Raw genomic sequence first — 27,593 nt, forward strand, 5'->3', positions numbered from 1 at the left:
ACGCGATTGAATATTTATCTATCAAAGAAAGAGCTCAATTGACGCACTGTGTGCTATTTTAAATTTGATTTAAGCCCAACTGTTCTCTACTGCTGTTTCGCTATTTTCGTAAAAGACAAGAATTTTCGAAGATTTTGTAGTTACAGAAATATTTTTAATTTTCAATTATTATGGACAGTTACATTTGTAACAAGTGTTACGCTACGGCTAACAGAGGAAAACAACCGTTTTGTTTAACACAATGCGGTCACATATACTGTCAGGAGTGTATTCAACCGGGTAAGAGAAATGAGAATAAAAATACTATAATTTATTGAAGATCTTACCCAACATTAAAAATATTATTTATAATTAATATAGTAATAGCCAAGGTCAAGACGATTCTAGCGACCTATATCATGACCTCCGTGTGATCTTGACTCCCGAAAATAAATTTAATTACTTTATAGAAAATTTATACTATGACGATTGTTTAATCTTGTAGTATCCTAACTAATATTTGCACATGTGGTTCTAATATTATCTTTTTAATATTCAAAGTCATTTGTATGACCTATTTAGGTCATGATATTGAAGGTCATTAGCTTTATCCTGACTTTGATTATTATGTGACAATAATAAAAATATGTAGTATCATTTGAGAAAATAAGTGCTCCAGTTGAATGGAACACCCTGTATTAATACATAAACATTCGTACCGCATATCTACAAATTATAATTTTTCACGATGCAGCAGAGAAACTGTGTCCTCAGTGTCAAAATGTGGACAGCTTTTCTGTAGAATTACAGCAACCTTCCCTATCCAGAGTGCAAAACTTTTTTACACCGATTAAAGAAGGATTGGAATCGCTGAGCATAATTTTTGGTTTCCAAGATAATCAAATGAAAATTGTAACGCGACGTTTCCTGGAATTGGTTAGTTTCTGTAATTTTCATGGATATATTACGCATTAGTATGACTAATTAAATGGTTGAATTTAAGGATAAGAAATACGAATCATTGAAAGCCCATTACTACACTCTTAGTCAACATACAAAATATTTTAAGGATAAGTACAACAAGACAAAGATGGAAATTATAGAACTACGTAAGAAACTGAAGTATATGGAAATACATAATAGAACAATGAACAGCGAGAGTGACACGTCCACGCCAATAATCTCTACAAATAGAAAATGTAAACCTAGGTTTGAAGTTTATCAATAATTAATAAGATCATAAAGAGTGTCTAGATAATTGATGTTACATTTATATTATGAATTTACAGGCACACAGCAAGTACATATGGTTCAATCAGTGGAACTAATTTATCATCGACATGTAAAATGTTTGATGGTTTTCGTATACCAAATTCCCAATCTGCTAAATCACACAATTCTCGTGACACTTCAGATACTAACTCTATGTATACATTTAGACGATAAATCAAATTTATTTACAGTCTGAATAATTTTATATGCAAATTTTATATGAAATTTTTTTAATTTGATCGTTAATTAGAAAGATAGGAATTGTTATCTATTCACCCCACTCTAATTATTATCAATTTAGGTGAAATAGACAATTATTATAATCATTGTATATTTGGTCTTTTTTTTTTTAACAAAATAAGTTCTAATTTTAATGATAGTGTTACGAATGTAACTAGTACATTGAGTGAAAGCGGTAAACAAACGTCGATCAAAAATTGAGAAAGATGAAATCGGAAATTATGTGAAAATCGATAATTTACAGTCATGTTCTAAGAAAAGTCGTAATTTCGATTCTTTTAATCTTCTTAAAGGTAGCAGTTCCAGTTAATTTAAGAAACAGTTTAATAAGTTTAGTAATTAACTATTAAATAAATATTTAGTAGTTGGAGCAATACTCCAAAGATATCAATATTATCAATGAACACTGTGATAAAATAATATTAATTTATTATTAATAATACTGACTAATATCACTAATAAAGTATTGTAATTTTCATTTTGTATAATAAAATTGTGTTGATATTCAATAGCGAATTATGTTGTATGTCATGTTTACTTACCGTGTAATCTTTGGTTAGAAAGATACACGTGTACGTACATTATGTACATACATGCCATTTTTATACTTCAAACAGTGCTTCAAGTAATTCGACTGATTTATGAAACATTCATATCAAATGACAACACACGAGGAGCAGTCAAACACATTAAATACGAAATTAATTTTCGTTACATCGTTAATAGTAAGTGGGGCGTGCTTTGTCTGAATAGTTAAATCTACTTGTGGAAGTTGGATACTATAGTTTCAGTGCAAAAATCTCGAGAAACTGAAATAATATTTTCTATTCCAAAACTATCATTTTTATTGATCGTTACGTTTGTTAATAGGCTGGAGGATTAGCTGGTACGTCAGTTGATGTGGCGTTATATCCATTAGACACATTGAAAACACGATTACAAGCCAAACAAGGATTCAAAAGAGCAGGAGGATTTTCTGGTCTTTATAAAGGAATCCTACCTGTAGTGATTGGTTCAGCACCAACTGGTAGCTATAAATTATTACACAATATATTCTCACAATCAATATACAAGGAATTTTCTAAATTTGATTATACTCTCTATGATATTTTAGCATCTTTGTTTTTTGTAACTTACGAGACTATTAAGAGCGTAGCACAATGTAAAGTTCTTGAAGAATATCATACCTTGGTTCATATGGTTGCAGCATCTTTGTCAGAGATGGTAATATTTCTTGGAAATATGTATTATTAATGCTAGAACTATCGCAACTAAATTACAAACCATTATTAAAATCTGTATGTTTTAAATGAAGGTAGCATGTGTAATACGGGTGCCTATAGAAGTTGTAAAACAGAGGAAACAGGCTTTAGTATTAAATAACGATTGTTTAAGTCTCCGATTATTGTACCGTGGATACTGGAGTACAGTGTTCAGAGATATGCCTTTCAGCTTAATACAATTTCCATTATGGGAATCTTTTAAAAAAATATACAGTTCAAATATGGGTAGAGATATTCTTCCAGTCGAGAGTGCTGTATGTGGAGCTGTTGCAGGTTTAATGTTTGTCTAATTATGTATTAATGAGATTTTTGCTAATATATATATTTCTCTAATTGAGTGTATCAAAATGGTTAGGTGGTATTTCTGCTACCGTTACTACACCACTAGATGTCATAAAAACAAGAATAATGCTTGCCCATGAAAGTACAAAGTCTTCGCATCTAAAAATGTTGTATATCTTGCAAGATATCTATAAAGAGAGAGGTCTAAACGGGTAAGATGTATCATTAGTACACTATCTCTATAGTGTACACAAAAATAAGCACATTAACAATTTTACAGACTTTATGCTGGTGTTGGTCCTCGAGTGATGTGGATTACTTTAGGAGGTTTTATCTTTTTTGGTACATATGAAAAAGCAAAAGCTTTAGTGGCAAAATATGTTTCGCATCTTCATATATTCCATAGGAAAAGTGTTATTTAAATATATAGCAATGTACATAACTGTATAAAAAATATATTAACAACGAAATTTATACAAATCGATAGTTATGAACATGGATTAGCTTTTTTAACAGTTACAAAATATATTACAACATATAAAAATATTTATCATGCTTAATCCTAATAGTCGTATAAACATTCCGCATGTAACGTTCAATTATTACAAAAGAAAAATGGGTATTACGTTCTTCATTTTTAAAGTTTAGACTTCAGATTTTGCATTAATTTTTCCAGTTTCATTGCTTTTTGAAGGTTGCCTTGGATTTTTAATTTGCCCATCATAAATGCTGATGCTGGACTTAATTTCCCTAAATGTTTTAGAAGATTATTAAGTCATCGCCGACAGGTAGGTAAACTGTTAATGTGGAATTTCAGTAAAATTACATACCAGAGAACATTGCAAAAAAATTCTGCGAGTCCATAGTTAATGTAGCATCTGGCGGTTGTTTTGGTTCCCCTTTTCCTGTTGAACCATTACCAGTTTTAAGATCCAAGTGCCATGTTCCTGCCTCATCACCTGCAATATTTACATGAAACATTGTAATAAAGCATAAAATCTTGTTTCAAGGTATTGATTATTAGAAGCGATTGTTTACCTTTAAGATTAAACTGATATATGGCTGCCGTTCTGGTCACAAGATCGTTATTTAAATTAGCTTTAATAGCAGTAAATATCTTTTCAATCTTTAAATTTGGATTATTGCTGCTCTGCGCACTATCGGTGCGATTTTTCTCCATTTGATCTTGCAGGCTCAATCCTGCCAAATTATCTTCCAAAAAGAAATCTAACATTAAATTATCTTTGTTTGCTGGAAGAAACAAAACGATAATTTTATAGAAATTTGTAATTGAATAGAAATAAAAACGATATTTGCGAGTATCCACGACTAATAAATATACCTGGATTACACGCATAACTAGTGAAATCAGTGATCCCTTCATTTTTTAATATCTCTTCGTCGGTCAGATACTGTCCCGTGATAGATCTACTGTCTTTACAAATTAATGCATAAACAGCATCTCCCATTATTTCAGGTTTGCGACTATAAGCATTTGAATCAGGACCACTTAACATTTCAATTGCAGCAGTATGAATAGCTAACGTAAAAATAGGAAGTTTTCATTTATTAAATTATAAAACTATTAAAAGAATAAGTAACAAAGGGAGCAAAACATGTACCAGTTTTTGGCCACACTGCATTCACAGCGATACCTTGTTCTGCAAACTCTTCTGCCATACCAAGAACACACATCGACATACCATACTTAGCTATAGTATACGCAACATGATTTTTAAACCATATTGGCTTCATACTCAGTGGTGGAGATATATTTACAATATGTGGATTTTTGCTCTTCATCAAATACGGTATACAAACTTTGGATCTATGAACAAAAATATTACACAGATATCTTAAGTACGTTTTCCGCTTGATGATATTTTTGATAAATGTTTTATAATTACACAAGAAATGTTCCTCTGGCATTAATGTTGTTCATAAGATCATACTTTTTCATATCTGTGGATAATGTGCCTGTTAAAGAAATTGCACTTGCATTATTAATAACTACATCAATGCCACCGAATTTATTAAATGCATTCTGTACTGCAGAAAGTACTTGTGCTTCATCTCTTACATCTACAATACACGGCAATGCTTTTCCACCTGCTTCTTCAACTAAAACACAATGTCATTTTTCTATAAGAATGTGTCTCGGTAGAATAATGTAATATTTCAAATTGATCATCCTATTGTAACAACTAAAATAATTACTTTCTGCGGCAGCTGTGTATATTGTGCCTGGCAATTTAGGGTGAGGTTCAGCAGTCTTGGCAGCAATAACAACATTTGCTCCATCTTTTGCAGCTTTCAAAGCAATACTCTTCCCAATACCTCTAGACGCTCCGGTAATAAAAATTGTGCGACCAGCAAGTTTCCTGTAATAAACTATACTTTATAAAAATAGATGAAATTTAAACTAATAAAACCATTACAAAAATTAAAGAATACAACAATATTATTTTCAAAGTATTACAATTGTTAAATTGCAGATTTAAAAAATGTATGATAAGAATAAGTAGCTGAAATATAAAAGAAAAAAAAATTAGCATTTGAAACTACTGTTGCATTATTTTTAATTTATTAGAATTATTAAGGAGAAAAGTCAATTTTTATTTAATTTGTGTTTTTTGTAACTCATGCAGAAACTATTTTTTTAAAATAAAGACTCGTAAACAGATAACGATACAGCAAAAACTTCCATAACATATTTTGCAACTTATTTGATTTTCCGGTATATTCAAATGTATAAAATTGACATTTTTTAAAATCTACATAGATTACGTACCCTGTATTGATCATATTGTAAAGAGATCGGTAAACTGTCAGAGGTAACAATAGTTTTGTCAAATTGATGTGTTTGTTTTAGTCTGGTTGTTCGAAAGTCGAATGGCAAAATGACAAATGTTTTACAGAGATACATAAGTACTTAGATACAATGGGTACAATGTCCAAACGTTAAATATGCAGTCAATTCTCATTGTATGACAGTGCCAACCTTGCAGTTCGAAGTCAGTGAAGTCAGTAGAAAAACTCCACTGATATATACAGGGTGTCCCACATAAATATCTTTCGTATTTGCAGTCCTATCAGAAAACTTCAGAGGACAAAGTGACACTATTGCAGGGGGCAATATAATGGTGAAGAAAAAAGAAGATGATTGGCGCATAATTCTTTTTCACTCTTCAATATGTATGCACAGATTTCCTCTCTAGTATACATGTGCATTATTTACATCTATACTCTATACTGCTCTACACTCTACACTCTTCATGACTCTACACTGCTCTACACACACGGTTGCTCGTGGTTGCTCATTACAAGTTGCATGGCGGAGGAGAACGAAATATGAATATGTTTCAATGAAAAGATTAAGTTCATTTACAGTATAAACACCGAAATGATTGATCGTAACCAATGACTAAAATATGTGTCTGTTGTGTTTTAGCAAATAGATATTACGAGGATTTATTATTCTCTGTTTAAAAATATTTGTAAATTAAGGTCATGTTTATACCGGTTTACAATGTGCGGTATATTTTGTCATGTTTCACAAAACTACAAAAATAATCCACAAGTTCCTAACGAGGTAATATTATTTTACTTACCTGCGATTTATTAAGAAATCCTCAATTGTGTCTAAAGATATAATGTATCTCGTGAAACGTAATCTAATAACCTCTCCTGGGACCATTATTTGTAAGATGAATGAAAATTTACTAAGCTTTTTTATTAGTAGCATTGTTGTTGAAAATTATATTAACGGGTTTCCGGTGATTGAAGCGTTAAATTAAACTTCCATAAACTAATTGCTAAAGTTATTGTATTTTGCTAGTGGGACAGGTGCAAGGATTTAATAGTTGCTCGTGGCCCTGATAATTTTGCCGAAAGGATCGAGCGTTTAAACGAAGATTGGTGCGGTCATTTTGCTGCCTCTGTATTATGGATGCAAGGCTATAATTTAAATGTACAACCTGTTGTAGATTCCTTTGGTAATATTCTTCTATGGAATGGAGATGTATTCTCTGGAACATTGGTAAATGTTTTATATCATTGTCGCAACAAACTATCTAATTGTTAATGCGTATTTGCGACTAGTATGAATAATTGTATTTTTAATTTAAGGCACAAGACAATATATGCGACACAGATGCAATATTGAATTCTCTGCAGTCTTCTTCGAATGTAATGTCTGTATTTCAAGAAATACAGGGACCATATAGTTTCATATATTTTCAAAAATCGAATAACTGCTTATACTTTGGTAGAGATATAATAGGACGGCATAGCTTGCTTTTGAAATCGAATACCGATGAAAATAGTTTAACTTTAATGTCTGTTGCTAATAAGCAGATTAAAGGCATCGTGGAAGTTCCTGCCATCGGTCTATTTATGATGAACTTATCGAACTCAAGGGTAAATCTGGCATGTTACCCATGGAGAGAGCCAGACTTAAGATTCACGGATGTTATTGAAGCATTAGAAACACATTTAAATGTAGACATTGATATAAAGGAGACTATAATTGACTCCGATACAACAACCAATATACACTTACATCCTAGCATCAAAGATTTGGAGTGCTTCGAGGATAGTTTCCATTTCGAACAATCTTATCAAACTTTAGAATATTTGCTCCAAAACAAAGATATACACGAAAGAGTAACTCGTTTGTCGCAGATTCTTCATAAAGCTGTGGAAGTTCGAATACAAAAGCAGCCAAAACTTTGTAAAAATTGTATCAAATTAGTCTTAAACGGAGAAACTGTTACGTGCGATCACGCGAAAATCGGTATACTTTTCTCTGGAGGCTTAGACTCTGCTATTTTAGCACTAATCGCTAATACATATGTACCACAAAACGAGTGTATAGATCTGATTAATGTTGCATTCGAAAAATCGGTTAAAACGTCTACAAACTCTAGTGTATATAACGAGAAACAAATTGTACAAGACCAGTATGATGTTCCTGATAGGAAAACTGGCAAACAAACGTTTCTAGAGCTTTTAAACATTTGTCCGAATAGGAAGTGGAATTTCGTAGAAGTACAGTATTCACACATTTTTATATGCTTTTTAAGACTTTGTAAGCCTTATGAAAAATTACACGATTACATATAATTGTTTCAGGTGAATATCACGCAATCAGAGTTACAAAAGTATCGTTCGTCAAGAATTTGTCATTTACTGTATCCGCTTTGTACAATATTGGACGAAAGTTTAGGCTGTGCTGTATGGTTTGCGAGTCGTGCAACAGGTATACTTTCTACGAGCAATCGCAATTACGAATCACCGTGTAGGGTGCTTCTGTTAGGCATGGGCGCGGATGAATTGTTTGGTGGATATATGAGACACAGAACAATATTGAAACACAAAGGTTGGAATGCATTAGCAGAGGAATTAAGTATAGAGTTGGCTAGAATTTCTGAAAGAAATTTGGGTCGCGACGATCGTATTGTATCGGATCACGGAAAACAATCTAGGCTACCATATTTAGATGAGAATGTAGTCGACTACGTTCAACAACTAAAACCATGGGAAAGGTAAGTTCAGATTTAAAAAGTTAAATAATGGAGTTAATTATACTAATCGAACCAAATCTGTAAATTCTCGTAGGTGTTATCCAACGGATAAAATGCCCTCAGGGTTAGGAGACAAATTATTATTGCGTCTACTAGCATACAAACTGGGTTTCCAAAATACGGCTACTTTTCCTAAAAGAGCTTTTCAATTTGGCTCTCGAATTGCTAATAGCAAAGAAAACGCAAAAGATGTATCCGACAGGTTGTGAGATGATGGTTTGTATTATTCTCTTGATTGCTTCGACCATAATCCTCTTGATTAACCGAATTGGTATTAAAACGAAAATTTGTTTTATTTTAGACTAGTTTAATATACTGCACTTTCACCAAGCCTGTGATATTTTATATGTTTGCCGTTTTTGTTACTATATTTTACTAAATGACATCGAAATATACGTTTTTATATGGTAAATATATTATTTTTACTGTAATTTTTATATACATTTTTCACAATATATGTAAATGAAACAAACTATGTTATTAACATTTTTTATTTCTAATCCCTCGCCATAATTGTAGTTCGTATCTAATAAAAACTTGATGAAATTGTAAAATTATAACTACGTAAAAAACGTTTCATTATGTAAAACAGGTCCGGACAACTTCTTCTCCGCTGTTGCTTCACGACTCTAAAATTCTGGATAAAATAGGGTATCTTGATCAACCTGTAAAATTTTTAAAAATTGTTATGATTTGATTTTGAAAATAGCCAACTTTACGCCTCTTTGTAGCTCTTTCCTCCTCTTTTAGCTGCCATTGTATAATAAAATATTAACAATAACTTACCAAAAACTCGTAGGACACTCGTCTCGTCTCGAAAGAGTTGTTCCGGTACTCTCCCGCCAATATCACTGCCTCACTACCTTTTCCTCATAATATAGATACGTTACTGTTTTGGATACGCATACGCGAGAAAACGCGGCCCATATCCCAACACTGGTCACAAGTTGCCCAGGCAGTATGGGCAGTATCGCCAGATGAGGGGAAGGAGCACGAATTGAGGGGAAAAAGTTATCCTCTCTCTGGCAGTACCGGAGTATACATGAAACGCATTGGAAACTTGGGGAATAGCGCCTGTAGAAGTGGAAATTAGAGTGGGGGAACAAGTCCTGATCTGGCGACACTGTGCCCAGGCCTGATGTAAAAGATGACAGTGGCGTGTATGACTCAAGAAAATCTGAATCATTCAGATGCTTTTAATTTATTGTAATCTCTTAACAAAATCATAAATAAAATGTGATCATATGAAACATAACATTGAATACTTGGGAATAACTGTGAACAATATTTATCTAGTACATATTGAGAATTATAAAAGACAAATTCATTACAAAAAAGCAGGTTAGAAACGCTTTTCCTGACATGACGTAATTTTTGTAATGTACACATTTTATATTTATTTCTCTTTACATGCCGTTAAAATTGGCTAATGAATATTATCACATTATTTATATTTTAGAAGTACGAATTATTGCCATAAGAAATTATTGTATCAGTATAAGACCATTGAATAATGTGGTTATAAAAAAATATCATAATGTCACAAAGCACAGTTTTTTTGGATACAGAATTAAGGAAATTAAGACCTGCAGAATTATGTACACTCGGACAAATACTTAACATATCCGATTCATGGAAAAAGTTAATGGCTATTATACCAAAAACAGAAAATTGTGATTTTCCTAAATTTCATTCAGAACATTTTAGGTAATTTGCTAACTGCAACACTATAGAAGGGTATTAAACATTGTCTTTTTACTATATAAATGTTTGTAGCATGATCGAACAAGCTGCACAACAACAAAGAAGAAACGCAGCGGAAATATTTCTATCGGAATGGGGAACAATGGGCAAGAAGAGGCCAACATTGCGCATTCTATTAAACCTCTTAGTGAAAGCAGAATTATTTAGAGCTGCTGATTACGTAGCAGGCAACATATTGAAAGGTATCGTGAAACAATATAGTGTAAATTATCTTTATTGCAATGTATAAATTGTTGTTAGCAGAGGAACTTCCTAAAAGGCCGGAATATGGACCAGCAGCTCCTATAGATATATCAGATGAAGAAATAAAGAAATTGTTAGAAGAAAACGTGGAGCCACAGAATACCTGCTCTAGAGAATCTCTAATATTTAACTTACCTTCTGACAATAATGATAATAACATGGCTAATCCTAACGCGATCGACAATGCAGCGAACAATAATTCATTGCAAAGAAACATGCAGTCGACTAAACTGATTTCTACGAAAGAGGAACATAATGACAAGTGTTTGGACAGCGTTGGAAATCAACAACAAAAAGGAGTAAATACGCTGAACGTAAACGACAGTAACTCACAGAGACGTGATTTCAGGGATAAAGAATTACCATCTTGTGAATTACCTCTACCTCTAATGGAATTTGGACTTAATATAAAAGAGACGACATTAAATGGCATTAAGGAAGTGCAGTCGGATGAACTTCCAATTGTCTTGAACGATAGTATAATCGCATCCAGCGATAGTTTACAAGTTAATCCTACAAACAGTTCCTCGAATCTTCCCAATCTTAATTTCAATCGAAACGAACTAGTAACTGCAGAATTGCCTCAGTGCATTGTTGAATTTGGTTGTACAATTAATCCGCACAATATTAATTTTAATGAGGAGAATATAGTACAAAATGTGTTGAATTCGCAAGAATTACCTATCACAGTTTTAGCATATAACGAATCATATAGTTGATAGTTCGTCATTTACATTACTGATGAAAAAAATTTGCCTTACTTTTTATACATTTCTTGAAGCAAGTTCAAGTATTGGCTGAAAGCAATTTTTTGTAAACTAGTAAAATGCAACTATAAATATTTCATAAGCACTAATACATTTATATATATATATATATATATATTATATAATTATTATTTTTTTATTATTATATATTTTATATATATTTAATCTCCATATAAATTTCGTGTTAAAAATGATATACTTTCTTCAGCATCAATATGTATATATAATATAGTAAATACGCATATTATGAAATATCTGAATGTTCTGATAGAATTATATTTACCGATATAAAGAAACCCACAACGTGTACATTGCATTGCACAGCAACGCATGAAATAGATGCATGAAACATTGGATATATTAGAAACATTTATTAAATCTTATTAAATTTGATAAAGGGTATAGTGTTACCTATAAATGCAGCTGCAAGAGTGCGTCTATCCGTCGCTATTATTACTCTGATTCATAGTAAAGTAGAGACTTTGAAGTTCTCTGAGATTGTTTTCTAACGTGGCGACTTCATCGTACCTGCAATCATCCCTAGCTTGTTTAATGTAAGCTCGGAGATTACTCATTTGTTCAATTATAGGATCCATAGACGAAGGCATCTTAGGTGCAACATTAGAAGGTCCCCAACCTTGTGCTTGGTTCAACACCACTACTGGCTGCATAAACAATATCATTTCATGAAACGACTACAAACATTTTAGTTCTCATATCGTTCTTTTTTCATATATAAATAATACCTGATTTTCTTTCGGGGATGGTCGAATTTCATTATTCCACATTTCTCTTTTACGTAGCTCTCTCGACTTTTCTCGCTGATCTTCTTCCAGTTGTCTTTCATGAGCTATTCTCGCTTCCAATTGTTTCTGACGTTCTTGCTGCAATTCTGCGTATCTCTCTTCACTCGGCAAAGCTTGTACAGTCAATAATACCTCTTTCAAAAATATCATTGCAGACACTCGAACCATTTGATGCAATCTGAGTTCTTGTTCTTGTGGAGGATTTTCCACGCATTTTGTGCCTAGTACAGAGATCCGTTTGCTGATTAAGTCTATATTTTCACCTAATCTTGCGATCTTAACTCTCAGAGCCTGTGCATCTTCTAGATTATACGTAGATTCTCCTTCACTGAAAAACCAGTTTCTTGAGTACTTTGTACTCATACAAAGGTCATACAAAGGTCATGATATTGTAGGTTGTTGAATTTGTCTTGATACATTATAATATAATATAAATACCTAAGAGATTCCCACATTTTAGTATACATTTTTATATTTTGAGATGCTTCTTCCATGTAAGCCTTCATCTTTTCATAAAATTGACACAGAATTGGTTTATCAAAGTGTTTCGCTTTTTGTTTTTCTCTTGCATCGAGTAAATTTGCACAGTGCATGCAAATTCTGAAATGTTGTTCGCCAGCTGCCGAATCATTAACTAACGACAGAACGCTGTTCAAACTACCACTGGAAGGTGATCTAGCCAACTTTGTAAGACCGATACCTGTACGTACTAAACGTTCTGAGATTGGTCTTTCGGATGTAGGAGACACGGCGGAATCATCTTGTACAGACACAGGACTTGTCATTTTTCCTTGAATTGAATAATTATTGGAATTATTTAATCTTAAAACTCAATTGTAATTATATGCCAGTTACTGATAGTAACTACACGACTTACTCGCATCGTGCAAAGGTAGAAACACTGTACAATTGTGGCACATGACAGCACCGCAAAGTCTACAGTGATGTTTTCTTCTAGCAATATGAAAACTCTTTGCGCAATTGGGACACAACTTCACATCTTTCTCGTCTATCCATGGCACGATTGTGCGTTCGTGAACTACATTAACAGAATTATATTAGTTTATTGTTTTAGGAAACAATGCGATTAATGCAGATATCATTCGCGTTAAAAATATACCTTTTCTGTCAACAGGATCAGCTGGTAAATTATTTAATAATTTATCTAGTCTTATGAGAAGCTTATTTGTTTCTGTAGAGTATCGTTCCAGTCTTGCATTTCTTATTTCTTTAAAATACACTGTATGCGATTTGATTTCACCTAAAGTCGTATATAATTGTACATTGTATAAAATTGATTTATGGTATAAATATAAGAAACGGGACTGTAATACTTTAATGTTCATTTATACCTATTTCTTGGGGTCCCCAATTCAGTTCTGGACTATGTTGTCTACTATGTGGTACAGTGGTTGCAAACGACTCTGGCATTTCATCTTGTTTTAAAATCTTCTTTTTAGCTTTGCCAAAAAGATCTAAAAACAAATTTATCGATCAATCTCAAATGTTCATGTTTAAAAATAAAAATATGAATTTCATTTTTTCTTTTATAGTTTTGCGTACTCAAGATATCTGTAGGTTATAGTCGACGGTAAAAACACTTACCTTTAAGCGATTTCAAGATTTCTGGGTCGTCATTATGAAAATCTTCGAAATGTTTAGTTAACTGTGTTGGTGCTTTAAATTCTGTCATACATATTGGACATATAAACCCTTCTAACACTTTTTCGCTACAAGCCATTTTAATATAAGGTTCTTCGAAAAAATTTGCTATTTTCTACCTTAATTTTTTTCTATTTAATAGGAAACATTAATTGTTCAGAGGCGTCTTTCTGTTTGTAGATAGAAAACGTGTTTTCCAAGCGGCCATGTTGAATCGTATCAGCTGATAGAAATGTCACTTTTTTGTCAGATTAAAAGACACTGAAGTATATACAGGTTTATTTGATAAATATACGAATTAATGGTAATACGAATAACTGACACGACACGTTTGTATTTTTATTTAACAACATGTAAATGCAATTGTTCCATTCTGAGCAGAAAGTAATAGTTTTTATTAGAATTATTTTGATGCCATAGAATTATACTAATATACAATATATTGTGAATATTATGACTGTGTTGTTGTACAAAAGAAAGACTATTTCTATTCTGCCGTTGCCACGTCGAATAACTGATCAGCTAACTTCCTAAATTCCTCGGCATCTTCGCAATGTTGTAGAAGGTTCGAATTGATTTTTTCTTCTCCATAAAATGCCCCAGCAATTGCACCAGTCATACTACCAATAGTATCCGTATCACCACCCAAACTAATCTAAACATAATAACCAATTTTAATATGAATTACTATATTTCATATATTAAAATGTAATGAGCAGTATATTTACAGCATATTGTACTGCTCGTCTAAAAGGATTTTCTGTCTGTATGCCGCCAATTGGTTTCTGTGCTTTTAAGAAACAAAATATAGCAGTTGGCACTGAATATAGAGCTGAAATATTAGTTCCTAGCTTTAAAACTACTTTTTCGTCATGCGGCCCTTCACCCTCTTCCAAAATTAAACCTTTTAATACATTTAATTGTGTTGTGTAAGGTTCTGGCTCCGATAGACCCAAGCTATAAGAAACAAAAATTCATCGACTATAATGGAAACTGTTTTTAGAACGGCGGAACGAGTTTTAATATGTTTTCAGAACATACTCGTCCTCGTCTGCCTCTAATTCATCCACAATATCGATTAAGTTGCTGACAAAATTTTTAATATTCAGTTGTTCTCTAGGATCTAACAGCAGACTTTGGTGAACTGCTGCTGCCTGTAATAAAGCGATAATAAGACAAATAATATCGAATAAAATGATGAAGATAATATAACAAAAAGTAATATAGGTACTTGTAAAATAGCACCATTTATCGCTTCTGTATGAGTATGAGTTATTTGAGTAGCTTTTCTAACAGTGTCTACTAAGTTATTGTAATCCTTGTAACAAAATAAGGCGATAGGTGCAACTCTCATAGCTCCACCATTTCCATATGAACCTTCACCATTAAATTGGTCTTTTGCAGGCTTCACAATATCCGTAAACTTGTTACCACGTAATTTGTGAAATACCTTGTAGCATTAAAAGTACATGTAAGTAACAAAAATGTAAGTTTTGTATATTCGAATGTGGATATTGTATTCGAATAGTATCATCGTATCGTACTGTTACAACACCAGAACCATAGCCTCGATTAGATTCTTGATAGTAACTCTTGACAAATCTTTTCGCCAAGTCGATCGTGTTTAGTCCCTTTTTCTCCACTAAAGATTTGGCCACAGAATAAGTCATGGCGGAATCATCTGTAAACTGCATGACAGGAGCTACGCAATTAAAAAGATACTCTGTATCTACACTGTCAATAAAAACATGAGGCAACTAGCGTACAAGTACGAAATTCACCTTTGAATGGTGGTCCCTCCAATTTATCGAGAGATCGTTGTAAAACTAATTTCATGCCATTTGTCAATCGTTTCTCACTCTCGTAGGGATTACCTAAACAATCACCGACTAGGGCACCCAGCATAGACCCACGAAATTTACTTCTCAGTAACGAAAGATCCATTTCTGCCATAACCTTCTGAATTCGCAAGTTTTCGCAAATTTTGACGCTGCAAGACAATGACGATTCGCAGCTTCTACATCGACACTAAGATCGATGCGAACATATTAAAAACAATTTGTATTTCTTGAATAAAAAATGGTATAATCGAGACAGATGGTATGAACAATAATTAACATCAACTGAGGCATAAGTACGTGGTTAGGTTATAATAGTTTAAAGAGTTTATAGTTCCTTGTGTAGGTGTCTCTGCTGTAAAATTTTAGTGGATCGATGGTTTTTTTTCCTTCAGGAATCAGCGCCGTTGAAGGACATTAGTTATAAACAATGGTTGTAAATTGTCAAATATGAGCGTACCTGAAAGTCCGAGAAAGATCAAGAGTATATATAAAAAATTAGACCTTCTGCAACAATATAAACAGCCTTCTTTTATCCTTATTCGGGCAAGGATGCCCGCACGGGCTCTGCTGCCCGCACGGGCAAGAATGCCCACCCGGGCACCTGCTCCTGCAGCTTTCTCCTGTAATTCTCCCGTAAGGCTGGCATTCTTCAAGTTAGAAAGCCACTATTCTTTGATGCAGTGCCGAATCTAGAAAAGGACAGCGAAGCTTGAACAGGCGCGGTCGCCGAGGAGTGTAAACAATTACGGTTCGGGTGTATCGGTGTGAGACCACTACCAATCCAATACCAAACTTCTTTATTTTTCATTAATTTTTTTATGAGCATTCCACTAACATATTCGATATTTACTTGTGTAATGAACTTGTGTAAAACCGTGTTCATTGAATGGACAGCTAGTCCGAAGCAAAAACTGTATGTTTGGAAAGGACATGCAAAATCGGGTTAATTATTTTTTTTTCAAATTGAGACAGTCTGAATCGAAATATATATAACACAGCTCCCAAAGCTTCATTGATGAGTCCAAATAGCAGGTCGACGACGGTACGTTTCTTTTTTCTCGGAGCAATTCAAATTACCCGCCACAATCTTTATGTTGGAACGTTACGTACCGAACATACACGACACACACGAACGGAGACGCGGGCGTTTTTACGATATGACCGAACATCGAAATGTTGAACGATGCCTTTACTAAGTAGTTTCCAGAGCTTTCAGGTAACTCTTTGTTTACTTTCTTTACAAAACACGGTGGCAAAACCGTAGTAATCGAATATTGAATAAATAACGTGCAACGAAAAGAGGCACAACGTCTGCAATAATACTTGTCGTTTGCGTAAATTACCGTTGTATAGACTGTTACGTCTACGGCGCCAATGTATTTATATATCCTATTTACATACCGATCATTCGACTCGCACGACATTTAAAATTAATATCTTTCGATATTTGCAGGCAAAGTCCGGCGCCATAGCTGGTAAACGGTTTCTGGAAGGATGGATACTTTCAACGCGAGTCTCGTTAATTAATCGATATCGTTACATTCACAGGAAGGTTATCGAACAATTCGGTTACAACGAGAATTATATCGAGTTACATTTTGCTTTTCGACGGACGAAGTCGAAAGTAAGTTCTACTTAAATATCCCGTTCATTGAAAAATCGTATTTGTACTGCGATCCGTTTTAACCTACCTACATCTTCCATAGGAGCACAACGAGTAACGATAAAATTTCATTCATATCGGAACAAAGTAGTAGGAGTTCTAGGTAAAACATTAAATTACAATGTAGAAAAACGACAATGATGCACTTTCGGAGATCTCGAGTAAAAGTGTTTACAATCTTAATTACATCCAAACTTTGGATTTACCATTAGCTAACTTGAAAAATGCAAGAACTCAATTAATATATACATACATGTATAATATTCATTTTTACGCTTAGCGGTATCGTTATGCGTGAATTACTTCTTTTCGGGGTATCGGTAACGTGATGAGATAATCTTTATTAATCGATACAGGTAATGTATGATTAGGATAAATACGAGATAAATACGATAAATACGACGAGCACTTGATCGATCCACTTTAGCGTGAAGTGTTAACGAAAGAAAAACAGTGGAGGTAAGCGTACCGTGGCGACGACGTTAACGCTTCTGAATGTTTACAGGTGATGATGCGCGGCGTTTTTGAAGCGGTCGGCGTGGAGGGGGTTGCCGGCGTTCGGTTAAGGGCGGTTTTCGTCGGAAGGATAGCAGGCGGCGATTGGTTGGGGCAGAGGATGCGTGGTCCGCTCTCAACCCGGGCATATCCAGTCTAGCGGCGACCGCGTACACGCGTGGTCCGTTTTCTTGTTTCTCGGTTTCTCGGTTTCTCGGTTTCTCGGTTCTCGTTTCTCGTTTTCTAGTTTCTTTAATCAGTTTTTCGGTTATCCGCGCGACACTCTCGTCGCGATACGTCGGCCGGCCGATGAGAAACGAGCGGCGCGTATCGTCGGTCGTGTCCACGGTCCCGCCGCCGCGGCCGGCTTGTTCCACGAACACGGACGCACGTCTCGACCGATCGCCGCTGGGATAAGTGTTGGGCAAGGATATCGTTGCGTTGCTGTGACTGTCCCGTCGACTGTAACCTCGTAGCAAACGTGTGTACACTGTATCAACAGTGTACGCTACCGTGCTTGTTCAGCCGTCGACCGTCGACCGACCGTCGAGGAACCATCGAGCAACCGCGTCCCATCGACGAAACCATCGGAACGCGGTCATCCACCCTGCGTTCGAGCAGCCAGCAGCCAACAGTCACCAGTCAGCAGCCAACAGCCGCCTCGCGAGCCGAAACTACCCGAGTTCGTTTCACCTCTGAACTCGATCCCCCACATATCTCTCTTCTCCCTTGTCTGTTCTCTGCTCCGCTCCGCGTTTCGACCGCCGCTCTTCGTCCTTCGCTCCCACAGTGTTATTGAATTTTCGCCGAGCGGACCGTCAGCCCATCACCACTTCGAACCAACGTAAGCCCTCTTTTGCAATTCCCCTTTTTGCAAACACGCTGCTGACCACCGCGTGGCCCTTTAATATCTCTGTAGGATTCAACAGTCGACGGGGTAGTCGCTCTGTGACAAGTTTGTTGTTATTGCTCGACTTTCTTTACGTATCTACAACGATTCGAACTTCTCTGTAGCTTCCGATTTTATCTGGATCGAATTTTCGTAGAGTGTTTGAGAATCGGCAGCACGCTCATTTTCTCCTCTCACTTAACAGCAATAACACGTTGAACAAGGTGCAATTTTGGCTCAGCCTTCCAGTTCACTTTTTCTCCAAGTTTAAATACTTCTGATCAATCTGTGTCGATCAAATCTATGAAGGCGGCGTACACACTCTTTAATGTTGTATGAGTTATATATTGTATATTGTTTTGTAAATTCGATACCGCCATTGCTCAAGGACCGACATAGCGTTCAACGTGTTAATAACATCTATTATTATTAGGGTAAGGGATACGTACGCTGATGGGTAGTGGACAGGATTGGATTTGTTAAATTTCTCACGACACATTTTTGTATAATGCGCCGAAGCTATTTTCGAGCAGGCGCCAGAAATGACACGACCTGTGGGCAACAGTAGCGAATCGTACCGAATTGTACCGAATTGTACCGAATTGTACCGAGTAGTAGCGACGCGCGATACAAGCGTAATTAACCCTTTCGATGTTTATCCGAACTGTACTAGCCACGAAAACGTGGGTATCTTTTGTCGAACGACGAATTCTCTTCAACGATCAAGCTGACCGGAAGTAAACAAAAACTTGGTCTAACGTGGTTGTTCGCTGTAGATAGCGTCGAGTGGCACTGGGGTCGTCGGTCATCGGTGATAAAGAGTTAGATCGTTGAAAAAAGTATCGGTTCTGCAGCTACGTTCAACTAATCAATATATTCAATCGCTAATAGAATAATCGAGCATGATAACGAGCTATTGTCCGAGCTTAACACTAAACCTACCACGGTCAAATAACCGGAATTATATTTACCAATTATTGAAACTATAAACATTCATTTATGCAAAATAATGGAATAAATTTCCCCGACCAAGCATCCATTATATTGAAAATTACGGACAGTCTCAATAAATTTAGTGTTGCCATTTTTACAAGGAAACATTTACTTTTGATGCCTGGTAGGTTTAGTGTTAAAATAACCTTTTTGTTTAGTGTCATTAGCGGGAACAGTACTCGTTCCCAGTGAAACGATCGATTTAAGATATTTTTGTCGTACAATGGCGGCTGTAAGACGAGTACAACGATCCATAGATCGATCGTCTCGATGCGAGACTCGTGGGCTTGTTTCCGGAAGCGAATCGCCGTGAGAGTTGAACGACTAATGTAAGAGAGACTGTACTTTCCGTGTGTTCAGAAAACACGGAACGATTCGATTGTTTTCGCAATTGTATCAGCTGTGCTCGTTGTTTTTTTTTTTTTTGCGGCAGCAGTCGCCGCGTTTTTTCCCCTTTCTCTTTCTGTTCCGAAAAATCGACCAACAACGAAAACCCTTTATTTGTTGCCGTCCGGGGGAAACAATCATCTCGGCGGTCCTTTCTCAGTGGTATTTTGTTAGCTCGAAAATTGTTATCGGCTCTGCCCGGTGTAAACTCGCCGAAACTCGGCGTAAATACTGAATTTTTCATTGTTCCCGGAGCATTTCGTTCGTTCGCCAAGTTCGGTCGTGGATTTTTCGGGATTCCGTTTGCAGTACAATAATCGTGACTAAATGACGATTCTCGATCGATTCTTCAATGTTTGTCACCGGATAATTCTTAGTTTCTCGTACGGCGGAACTCGTGTTTTGTCGAGAGGGATGTAACCGAATTTTATCGTCGAAGTGAATCGCGCGGATTTGATGGAGGATTTAACGAGGTGCGCGTAATTCCTGCACGCATGGTATTCGGTTTACTTCACGGTCTATTTTCGATGGCACTAATGCGATCTCAAAATTTACTACTGACAATGAACGCGCATCTCGGCCGGGAATAGGATGGAATCGTCGAACGCAATTAAACAATTGTTTGTTCGTTTGTTTCTTTGTTTGCCTGCTCTATCTCTCTCGTTGTTTCGATCCGGTTATTTGTTTATGCTGCTAATTGAAAAAATAATTCGCTCTGGAAATATTTGTCGGGCAACGTTTCAACATTAATTAGGAGATTGGAACGGAGGGTAATCGTTAAGCGGACTTTCCCCTTTCTTTATGCACTAAGCGCTATTCGTTTGTTTATGTATTTACGTGGATTCCGATCGGAGCTTGCGAGGCGCAGACGATGCGAATTGGCCGAATCCGGACGGAATATTTGCGGGAACAAACACCAGGTTTCTTCGATCTGGAAAATATTCGAGTGAACTGCTTTTTGACCGATGTTTCGAGGAGATTTTCCAAAAACGTTGTCGAGCTTCTCCTCATTTCTATTTCAATCTTTATGGATTTCCCCTTCTCTAGTAAGCTGTACTACTTGAAAATTCTATTACCTTTCGGAGTCGCGACGATTAGGCGAAGTTCGCGCGTTGCACGGTGTGATATTTCGCCGATCTAGGCGGAAAAAATTATTTCAGCATTATGTTAAGACTTCAAGCCGTAGTAAAATAGGCTAATGGGTTCGTCTTGACCTCAGTTCCAACAATATGTAATGAAGAATACATAGTGGTAATTATAAAATTAAGGTAACAAGAGAATGTAGAGTTCATAATGTGAAAACGAGGGGTTAGTCAGACTTTAGGGACGTGTAAATAAATAATTAATGGTTAATTACTAAAAAAGCGCGTATGCTTGTAAAATATGGACAATTAGGATTTTCATAATGTCTTTTTCACATTTGGATTATTGTCGAAATGGAATTTTTTCCAGCTAGATCGACGAAATAATACACCGTGCGTTGATGAGAAGCCGCGGAAAACAAAACGGTGAAAGCGTCCGAGGAGTTAACCAACACCGTTGACCGATTGTTGACTTATCGATACAATTATTAAGAGAAGAAACGCATCTCCGTTTAACCGGCGTTTCTCGTTTCAGACAATTTTTTTTGTTCTTCCTTTGCATGGAAATCTACATATGTCTAGTAATAATTCTAAAGGCCTACATGGGACGCGAGGCGACACGCCACGTACACGCCTATATCGATTGTGCGATAACCGCGTTGAATAGCGTAATCAAAGCATGAATTGCGGCCGGCAGTGTTTTCTCAGGATGTTGGTTCCTTAATTTTCGGAGGGGACGTGGGCGGTCCGGATAGGTTTCTTTAATTAATCCGTTTTTACAGCGGCTATGTTGGGAGCGCCCTCGCTTCCGAGCCGAGTCACAGGAAAGTAGGTAATGAGAACCGCAATTAGCGATTTGCGTTACTCGGATTTCGGTACGAGCCCCAGAAGGACTCGTAACGAGGCTGCCGTTCGGCGAGAAGCCGATTTACCCGCTGGAACTGCCGAGCACTGAAACAAACTATTATAGTTTTCGTTGCCATCGAAACGATCAATTCTATATCGTAGTTAAGGGCCCGGGACAGTCACGTGACTTTTTAATTAATAATTACCATTCACAGCCTTCAGACTAAACTTGTCACATTTTTTGCTCTGTATTATCGATATTATGAATTCCGACGCCAGAAACGTGCTTCAAGTTTTTCGCTTTATTTCGCAGAGAATCGAGACAAAATATAGCTCAATTTGTAGCTGGAGATATTTTCTAGTGCGCGCTGCTCTCGATTTCATCCAGAAAGCTCATCCAATGGCATAAAAATGCTTGGATTCCACGGCATGCGCATCGTCAATTTTTGGCCTACTTCGAACGCTTATATTACCAAATATCTGCATAATCTCGGCAGCTCCTGACCAGCGCGCACTAGATTGAACCTTCCTCTTTCGAATGAGCCCTCTACCAGCGACGAAATATTCTTATATCAGGACGAAAACTTGCGGCACGTAAAATCATTTTTTGACGGTAATGTAGTCACTCTACCTTATCGCGAATCTAGGAAGACCGGGTCCTTAAAGGTAGAGCTTTTTGGTGCTGGAAATACGTTTTAGCTTCTCGACATCTTTTCCCAAGGGAGGCCGAAACAAATGAACGTTCCGAGTCATTAGGACCATGACTTTCCCCTCCGAGGCGCTACCAAACATTACTACAATTCAAGTGAATTCCTACGCTGCTAAGTCTCTGAATGTTTAACCCTTAGCACTCGAATGGCGATTGTAAGGCGCCACTAAAAATTGCTGTATCATTATTCAAAATATTTTTTACATTATTCAATTTGTTAGTATTTAACAAATTACTAAGAATTTCAGTATTGTAAAAGTAAATTGCACCATTTCCGTATGTATAACATGAAAAATATGTAGAAGGGAAATATTCTAGGTCGGAAGAAATGTTTCGTCTTGGAGTTAAAATAGCTTCGAGTGCAAAGGGTTAATAAATTGCTGAAGGTTCGTACGAGTAACTACACTCGATTTCGATAATCGAACAAAATTATTCCAGATTTCGGACGAAACGTCCGAATTGTCGAGTCGAAGTAGCTTCGAGTGCAAACGGGTTACACGGTTCGATTCGGGCCGTTATAAGAAGCGACTCGATTGAAAGTGTCACGCTCTATAATGCTGGCGTTCACCGTGGTGCATAACTTGTTACAAGCGTGCAGGTGTATGCGTGTGCACCTGTGCGTGCGCGTTGTTATCGCGCGTCGGCCTGTACAGTGGAACAGTAGGGGCACCGTGGGATCGATAAGCAATGTGAATTTTTATTTTTCATAGGCAGACACCGGCGTTCTGCAGCTATTACCCGCGACATCCGTACGTGTACGCCGTACACTGTACACGTCACAATACACACGGCGTATAGCCTGCGGCGTATAGGATGCTCGAGTTATGCCAGCTCGTTGCCGACCGCCACGGGACGCGATCACGATTACGATTACGATTACGATTACGATTTCGTGGTCGTTGTCCGACGTGCTCGCAACTTTCTCGGAATGATTTCCCACGATTTTTCCCACAAACAACTGCCCGCGGAAAATATTCGTCGAAAACGCGATCGTCGAACGAATTATTCTTACGGTGACCCTCGACTTTCTACGCGTGCACGTCGACACTCCCAATTGCATTCGCATTCACCCCCAATGCAAGTATTTTCCATATTAACCCGTTTGCATCGTAAGGAAATATGAAAAGAAGGCCTTTATCACCAAACTTTTTTTTTTGTATTATATTTAAGTACAAAAATGACTACAAGTAAAAGAACTTTATACTTCAGCATTATAAGAAAAAATAAATTGAGCGCATATATACGCTCCGGCGATAGTGACCAGGAAAATTGAGCGTATATATACCCTAATGATGCAAATGGGTTAAACTATTTCCATACCGAAACAACGTCGAGCAACTTTTCACCGAATAAAATATGGAACACGTTTTCCCAGCAGTTGTACATAACAGTTCGAACGACGAGCACATTTGAAAGCGTCTTTCTTATCTCGATAACAGAGTTGGGCAGTAATTGATTACACGAGTATTTAATTACATCTTCGATTACATGAGCAAAAGTGAACCATAATTTCAATGAGAAAACGGTTTAATGGTCCAAAACATAAAAATTAGTGGTTCGAAAGAACAATTACACTGAAGTAATTCCTAGACTCAATTAAAATTACTGTAATCGTGTTAAGTAATTGTAATTACTCTTTTCAATTACTGTAATTGTAATTGAGGCTCTCTTCGGTTGACCAGAAATATTTGCGATGCAATAAAATATTGTGTGGAGAGAGACGACGTTTACCGTGCGATATTGTGTCGTGAACTGGTGAAAGAGAGGAATAGAGAAAGAGAGAGAGAGAGAGAGAGAGAGAGAGAGAGACGTAGCTCGCGTTTATAGGTTCATTTCGAGGACTGCGCGGCTTTTATAGAAAGATGCGGCTCGCACCGCAAGCAGGAAGCCGCGATTCTTTTCCTGGCAGCTTCGTTTGTTGCAGCCGTGATCGACAGTTTCGAAAATACCCGGAGGGAGCCATTATAGTCTCTGAAAGAAGCCGGCGATGCTTGACGAACGTGTCCGAGTTTATTTATTTATTTTTTCTCTCTCCTCTCGTCTCCTCCCTTCTCCTCTCTCCTCTCCTCTTCTCTTCTCTTCTCATCTCTCTTCTCCGCTGTTCTCTCTCGGTTTACACGGCAGCGCCTCGCGCGACATTGTATTTATCTCGATAGGCGTTAACCGTGTGACCTGAATATTCAGCGGGGGTGTCCTTATGTAATTTTCCTCGCGACGATTGTCGCGCGAGCGCGGATCCGCCGCCTTGGAAATAATGTTTCCTTTCCCCAGAAAAGAATCTGGATCGGATTCGTCGCGTTTCTCGAATTTATCGTTTTGTTAGCCCCTGTACAAACAGACCGCGGAGATTCGCGCGCGAACTTCCACTTATCGCGAATCCGAACGAAGGGAGAGACGCTATCAATTTCGATGAATGTTTAACCGTTCTCTCGGGTTCTCGCGAATTTGCACGCGCCACGAGCGCAGAAACAACCCTGTGATCGCGCACCGAGGTCTCTCGCGATTCGAGTCAAAATTCTCAGTACACCGATTTTCTTTCGAGTGCTCGTATCCTGTAGCCCGAAACCGTTCTGCATTCGAGTAAAGAGAAGCGTTTCTTTCGGTGAATTTTGTGCCGTTGCCATTCGAAAATAATTGTACACCCGGGCGAGTTCCATGGGGGAATCGAATGTTTTGGAATTGTTGCTAACATGCGGCTGTGAAAGTTAGAATACACGTACCCGTCGCGTGTACTCGTTCGGGGTACAGCGGACGTTAATCGGTTAATTAACCGATGACTCGGCTTCGACGTGTCTCGAGGTACATAAATAGCTCGGCAGAAGGGAAAGGGAAAGGGAGAGGAAGAGGGGGTTAAAAGTTATCAGATAAACGCTCGGCACGGATGCAGACCGGGCCGAGACACGAAAGCTATGGCCGCGTGCAACTTTAATTGTTAACTGCTTGCGAACCGTTAGCCATTGTCTCGTCTCGAGAGGCACGAGGCAAGCTCATTAAAAATGTCAGTGTAACATTCTGCAAGAGAAGTCTCCTCGTTGAGATAATAGAGCCTCCCTGTTTAGACGACGCGACGCGTCTCGAGCCGTTGTGCTGAAACGTTTGCACCCGTAACGTCTCCCAGCGAATCTTCGAAGCGAATACCATTTCCAGCGAAACACCGTTTTTAAGCGTATCTTGGCGAAACGTGTTTTTCGGGACGAATAGTCTCTGCTTCACGTGTTAACCCTTAACGGTGCAGAAGTATTATATTTCAAGTTTACTTCCCACCAGGTCCGAGCTATTTTTCATACGAAGAGAAATTGTGGACACAACATTTTTACATCAAGTACAGAAAGGAAAATATTTATATTTTATTTCATATATATTTATATTTGTTTTATTTTTGCCGCCATATACGCGGCATTGGACCCAGTAAGTAAAAGTGCCATGCCGCTCGTATGGCGGCATTGGACCCTTAAGGGTTAATCTGATTAACACGTTGACTGCCATGTCACTGTCAGTCACTGAATTACTTGTCCAGGTTTTAAAATGAATTTTTACGTTAATATATTCATTGTGCCTAATTTCATTAGGATCTGTCAAATTCAAGAAAGTTGGAGGACTACTCTACATTTAATTTTTTTCAATTTTTATTTCATTAAATAACTTACTTTGATTTTATGGAATATTCGAGGTTTCTAGTTTGGCAGTCAAAGTGTTAATGAACATTTTTTAATGAATTCCACCTATTTTATGGAAATGATCGAGTGCGCGGCGTTTGGATATCGAAAGCGTCCGGCCGAAGCGCGAGTTGAAGATTCGTAAGTAGAATGAGACGGTGATTGGTCAGACCGCGCAGAGTCCGCGACAACACGTGGTCCGCGAAGAGTTGACTCGACGAAAGTCGAAAGTCGAAAGTCGATTGTCAACGGCACAGCGTGGCGGTGGCGGTGACAGTTTGGCCGTGGGGTTTTCGTTGGCGGTGGATACACGTTGAAATACTACACTCTTGGGCAAATATTTGATTCGTCACTCGCTTCTGCCCGCCGTCGTACGTGCACAATACAGATATACAGGGTGTTTCGTAAACGGTGGGCAAAACTTTAGGAATAGCTTACTGTTCTCTTACTAATAGTTTAGGAATACTTTCGGAATAATCGGAAAAACTCCGAAACTAATAATTTTCGGACCTATTTTGATATAGCTTTTTTGTCTTCTGTAAGCATTAGGAATCCATTCCTAAAGTATAAAGCAAACACCCTGTATGCGTGCTTGTGTATGTCCAGGGTACAGATACACACATTTATGCAAGCACACGTGTGCACGCGTGTGCAAGACACGCGCAGACGCGCGCGGCTTTAAATCCGTCATTTTCGAAATAGTTTGCTTCGCGGTCGTTCGCTTATCACCGGCTACACGATGTTTAGACTCGGGGCCCGATCGGATATGCAGAATTCTCGCCGGAAATACCCTTTACGATCGAAGCGGGCAGTTATGCCTGTTTGTTTCCCGCCGCCTATACGACGCACGGTGTACACCCGACGCATTGTGTGTGTGTGTATAGTACTACCGGTGTATATGTATACAGTAAACTCTCTCATATCCGGACCATATGGGACTGGACTTCGGACCGGATAAACGATTAGCCGGTTAATCAGAATCATATATACAGTGGATCCAAGAAGTATTTAAATACTATATTCGTTGTAACGTTGGCCCTTTTCGCCGCCTAGGAGGGCGTATACCCTTCCCGGTACTAACGAGTTCACGAAGGTCGGAGTTCACGAACAAGAAAGATTTCTTTACCCATATTCAACAATAAACGTACC

General features: G+C 37.3%; 8 protein-coding genes and 1 long non-coding RNA gene across 13 annotated transcripts in view; 5 read left to right on the forward strand and 4 right to left on the reverse strand.

Moving 5' to 3' along the window:
- The first annotated feature begins 144 nt into the window (after window positions 1–144).
- On the forward strand, window positions 145–1,436 carry LOC143354315 (uncharacterized). Its single transcript, XM_076788318.1, has 4 exons — window positions 145–279; window positions 734–915; window positions 1,049–1,188; window positions 1,269–1,436. Exons 1-4 carry the CDS (start codon window positions 171–173, stop codon window positions 1,423–1,425), a joined length of 588 nt encoding a protein of 195 aa, XP_076644433.1. The 5' UTR covers window positions 145–170; the 3' UTR covers window positions 1,426–1,436.
- Window positions 290–2,227, reverse strand: LOC143354317 (uncharacterized). The gene is made up of 3 exons (XR_013082312.1): window positions 2,089–2,227; window positions 461–923; window positions 290–391 (listed from the first exon to the last, which is right to left on the reverse strand). It is a non-coding gene; the product is annotated as an uncharacterized LOC143354317 (long non-coding RNA).
- LOC143354312 (mitochondrial S-adenosylmethionine carrier protein-like) lies at window positions 1,460–3,802 on the forward strand. 2 transcript variants are annotated; one of them, XM_076788312.1, is made up of 6 exons: window positions 1,460–2,216; window positions 2,362–2,518; window positions 2,606–2,715; window positions 2,807–3,047; window positions 3,130–3,268; window positions 3,337–3,802. In XM_076788312.1, the coding sequence occupies exons 1-6, from the start codon at window positions 2,133–2,135 to the stop codon at window positions 3,476–3,478; spliced, it is 873 nt and encodes a 290-aa protein (XP_076644427.1). In that variant the 5' UTR covers window positions 1,460–2,132; the 3' UTR covers window positions 3,479–3,802. The 2 variants fall into 2 exon arrangements, with proteins under 2 accessions (XP_076644427.1, XP_076644428.1); XM_076788313.1 differs by having other exon boundaries at window positions 2,648–2,715.
- Window positions 3,496–5,999, reverse strand: Hsdl2 (Hydroxysteroid dehydrogenase like 2). The gene is made up of 8 exons (XM_076788307.1): window positions 5,848–5,999; window positions 5,274–5,437; window positions 4,964–5,177; window positions 4,679–4,884; window positions 4,399–4,596; window positions 4,095–4,307; window positions 3,887–4,015; window positions 3,496–3,806 (listed from the first exon to the last, which is right to left on the reverse strand). Exons 1-8 carry the CDS (start codon window positions 5,859–5,861, stop codon window positions 3,694–3,696), a joined length of 1,251 nt encoding a protein of 416 aa, XP_076644422.1. The 5' UTR covers window positions 5,862–5,999; the 3' UTR covers window positions 3,496–3,693.
- A 161-nt stretch (window positions 6,000–6,160) lies between these two features.
- LOC143354307 (asparagine synthetase domain-containing protein 1) lies at window positions 6,161–9,081 on the forward strand. The gene is made up of 6 exons (XM_076788304.1): window positions 6,161–6,648; window positions 6,895–7,095; window positions 7,185–8,105; window positions 8,190–8,602; window positions 8,676–8,857; window positions 8,943–9,081. Exons 1-5 carry the CDS (start codon window positions 6,586–6,588, stop codon window positions 8,848–8,850), a joined length of 1,773 nt encoding a protein of 590 aa, XP_076644419.1. The 5' UTR covers window positions 6,161–6,585; the 3' UTR covers window positions 8,851–8,857; window positions 8,943–9,081.
- On the reverse strand, window positions 9,039–14,097 carry Rbsn-5 (Rabenosyn-5). Its single transcript, XM_076788305.1, has 9 exons — window positions 13,827–14,097; window positions 13,574–13,696; window positions 13,342–13,482; window positions 13,099–13,260; window positions 12,660–13,011; window positions 12,162–12,549; window positions 11,827–12,080; window positions 9,428–9,776; window positions 9,039–9,306 (listed from the first exon to the last, which is right to left on the reverse strand). Exons 1-7 carry the CDS (start codon window positions 13,960–13,962, stop codon window positions 11,853–11,855), a joined length of 1,530 nt encoding a protein of 509 aa, XP_076644420.1. The 5' UTR covers window positions 13,963–14,097; the 3' UTR covers window positions 9,039–9,306; window positions 9,428–9,776; window positions 11,827–11,852.
- Window positions 9,755–11,551, forward strand: Tub (interleukin 1 receptor associated kinase 4 tube). Of its 2 annotated transcripts, none has more exons than XM_076788308.1 (4): window positions 9,755–9,982; window positions 10,101–10,348; window positions 10,418–10,587; window positions 10,646–11,551. In XM_076788308.1, exons 2-4 carry the CDS (start codon window positions 10,179–10,181, stop codon window positions 11,365–11,367), a joined length of 1,062 nt encoding a protein of 353 aa, XP_076644423.1. In that variant the 5' UTR covers window positions 9,755–9,982; window positions 10,101–10,178; the 3' UTR covers window positions 11,368–11,551. The 2 variants fall into 2 exon arrangements, with proteins under 2 accessions (XP_076644423.1, XP_076644424.1); XM_076788309.1 differs by having other exon boundaries at window positions 9,772–9,982; window positions 10,649–11,551.
- Window positions 14,098–14,254: 157 nt separating the features above from the next.
- Window positions 14,255–16,094, reverse strand: LOC143354311 (ADP-ribosylhydrolase ARH3). Of its 2 annotated transcripts, none has more exons than XM_076788311.1 (6): window positions 15,665–16,094; window positions 15,437–15,585; window positions 15,115–15,333; window positions 14,925–15,037; window positions 14,612–14,840; window positions 14,255–14,538 (listed from the first exon to the last, which is right to left on the reverse strand). In XM_076788311.1, the coding sequence occupies exons 1-6, from the start codon at window positions 15,834–15,836 to the stop codon at window positions 14,371–14,373; spliced, it is 1,050 nt and encodes a 349-aa protein (XP_076644426.1). In that variant the 5' UTR covers window positions 15,837–16,094; the 3' UTR covers window positions 14,255–14,370. The 2 variants fall into 2 exon arrangements, with proteins under 2 accessions (XP_076644426.1, XP_076644425.1); XM_076788310.1 differs by having other exon boundaries at window positions 15,428–15,585; window positions 15,665–16,078.
- Window positions 16,095–18,085: 1,991 nt separating this feature from the next.
- LOC143354319 (A-type potassium channel modulatory protein KCNIP1) overlaps window positions 18,086–27,593 on the forward strand; it is a 41,126-nt gene continuing 31,618 nt past the window's right edge. For both annotated transcript variants that reach the window (XM_076788320.1, XM_076788321.1), the window contains exon 1: window positions 18,086–18,726. The gene's annotated coding sequence lies outside the window, so the exon portion shown is untranslated. The remainder of the gene's footprint in view (window positions 18,727–27,593) is intronic.

This window comes from Halictus rubicundus, chromosome 5 (genome assembly GCF_050948215.1).
Source record: "Halictus rubicundus isolate RS-2024b chromosome 5, iyHalRubi1_principal, whole genome shotgun sequence".
Lineage (NCBI taxonomy): Eukaryota > Metazoa > Arthropoda > Insecta > Hymenoptera > Halictidae > Halictus > Halictus rubicundus.

Bases quoted from the DNA above. Each gene is read 5' to 3' on its own strand.
- LOC143354307 (XM_076788304.1), top strand. From the start codon at position 6,586: ATGTGCGGTATATTTTGTCATGTTTCACAAAACTACAAAAATAATCCA. The intron at 6,649-6,894 runs GTAATATTATTT...GTATTTTGCTAG, and splicing joins ATCCACAAGTTCCTAACGAG to TGGGACAGGTGCAAGGATTT. The intron at 8,603-8,675 runs GTAAGTTCAGAT...AAATTCTCGTAG, and splicing joins CAACTAAAACCATGGGAAAG to GTGTTATCCAACGGATAAAA.
- Tub (XM_076788308.1), top strand. From the start codon at position 10,179: ATGTCACAAAGCACAGTTTTTTTGGATACAGAATTAAGGAAATTAAGA. The intron at 10,349-10,417 runs GTAATTTGCTAA...AAATGTTTGTAG, and splicing joins TTTCATTCAGAACATTTTAG to CATGATCGAACAAGCTGCAC. The intron at 10,588-10,645 runs GTATCGTGAAAC...AATTGTTGTTAG, and splicing joins AGCAGGCAACATATTGAAAG to CAGAGGAACTTCCTAAAAGG.
- Rbsn-5 (XM_076788305.1), bottom strand. From the start codon at position 13,962: ATGGCTTGTAGCGAAAAAGTGTTAGAAGGGTTTATATGTCCAATATGT. The intron at 13,012-13,098 runs GTAAGTCGTGTA...ATTCAATTCAAG, and splicing joins TCTACCTTTGCACGATGCGA to GAAAAATGACAAGTCCTGTG. The intron at 12,081-12,161 runs GTATTATTTATA...TTGTTTATGCAG, and splicing joins CATCCCCGAAAGAAAATCAG to CCAGTAGTGGTGTTGAACCA.
- LOC143354315 (XM_076788318.1), top strand. From the start codon at position 171: ATGGACAGTTACATTTGTAACAAGTGTTACGCTACGGCTAACAGAGGA. The intron at 280-733 runs GTAAGAGAAATG...TTCACGATGCAG, and splicing joins TCAGGAGTGTATTCAACCGG to CAGAGAAACTGTGTCCTCAG. The intron at 1,189-1,268 runs GTTTGAAGTTTA...ATGAATTTACAG, and splicing joins AATAGAAAATGTAAACCTAG to GCACACAGCAAGTACATATG.
- Hsdl2 (XM_076788307.1), bottom strand. The intron at 5,178-5,273 runs GTAATTATTTTA...ATTGTGTTTTAG, and splicing joins ATACACAGCTGCCGCAGAAA to TTGAAGAAGCAGGTGGAAAA. The intron at 4,885-4,963 runs GTAATTATAAAA...TTTTGTTCATAG, and splicing joins GCCAGAGGAACATTTCTTGT to ATCCAAAGTTTGTATACCGT.
- LOC143354311 (XM_076788310.1), bottom strand. From the start codon at position 15,836: ATGGCAGAAATGGATCTTTCGTTACTGAGAAGTAAATTTCGTGGGTCT. The intron at 15,586-15,664 runs GTGAATTTCGTA...TTAATTGCGTAG, and splicing joins GGAGGGACCACCATTCAAAG to CTCCTGTCATGCAGTTTACA. The intron at 15,334-15,427 runs GTACGATACGAT...TAATGCTACAAG, and splicing joins ATGGTTCTGGTGTTGTAACA to GTATTTCACAAATTACGTGG.
- LOC143354312 (XM_076788312.1), top strand. From the start codon at position 2,133: ATGAAACATTCATATCAAATGACAACACACGAGGAGCAGTCAAACACA. The intron at 2,519-2,605 runs GTAGCTATAAAT...ATGATATTTTAG, and splicing joins GATTGGTTCAGCACCAACTG to CATCTTTGTTTTTTGTAACT. The intron at 2,716-2,806 runs GTAATATTTCTT...TTTTAAATGAAG, and splicing joins CAGCATCTTTGTCAGAGATG to GTAGCATGTGTAATACGGGT.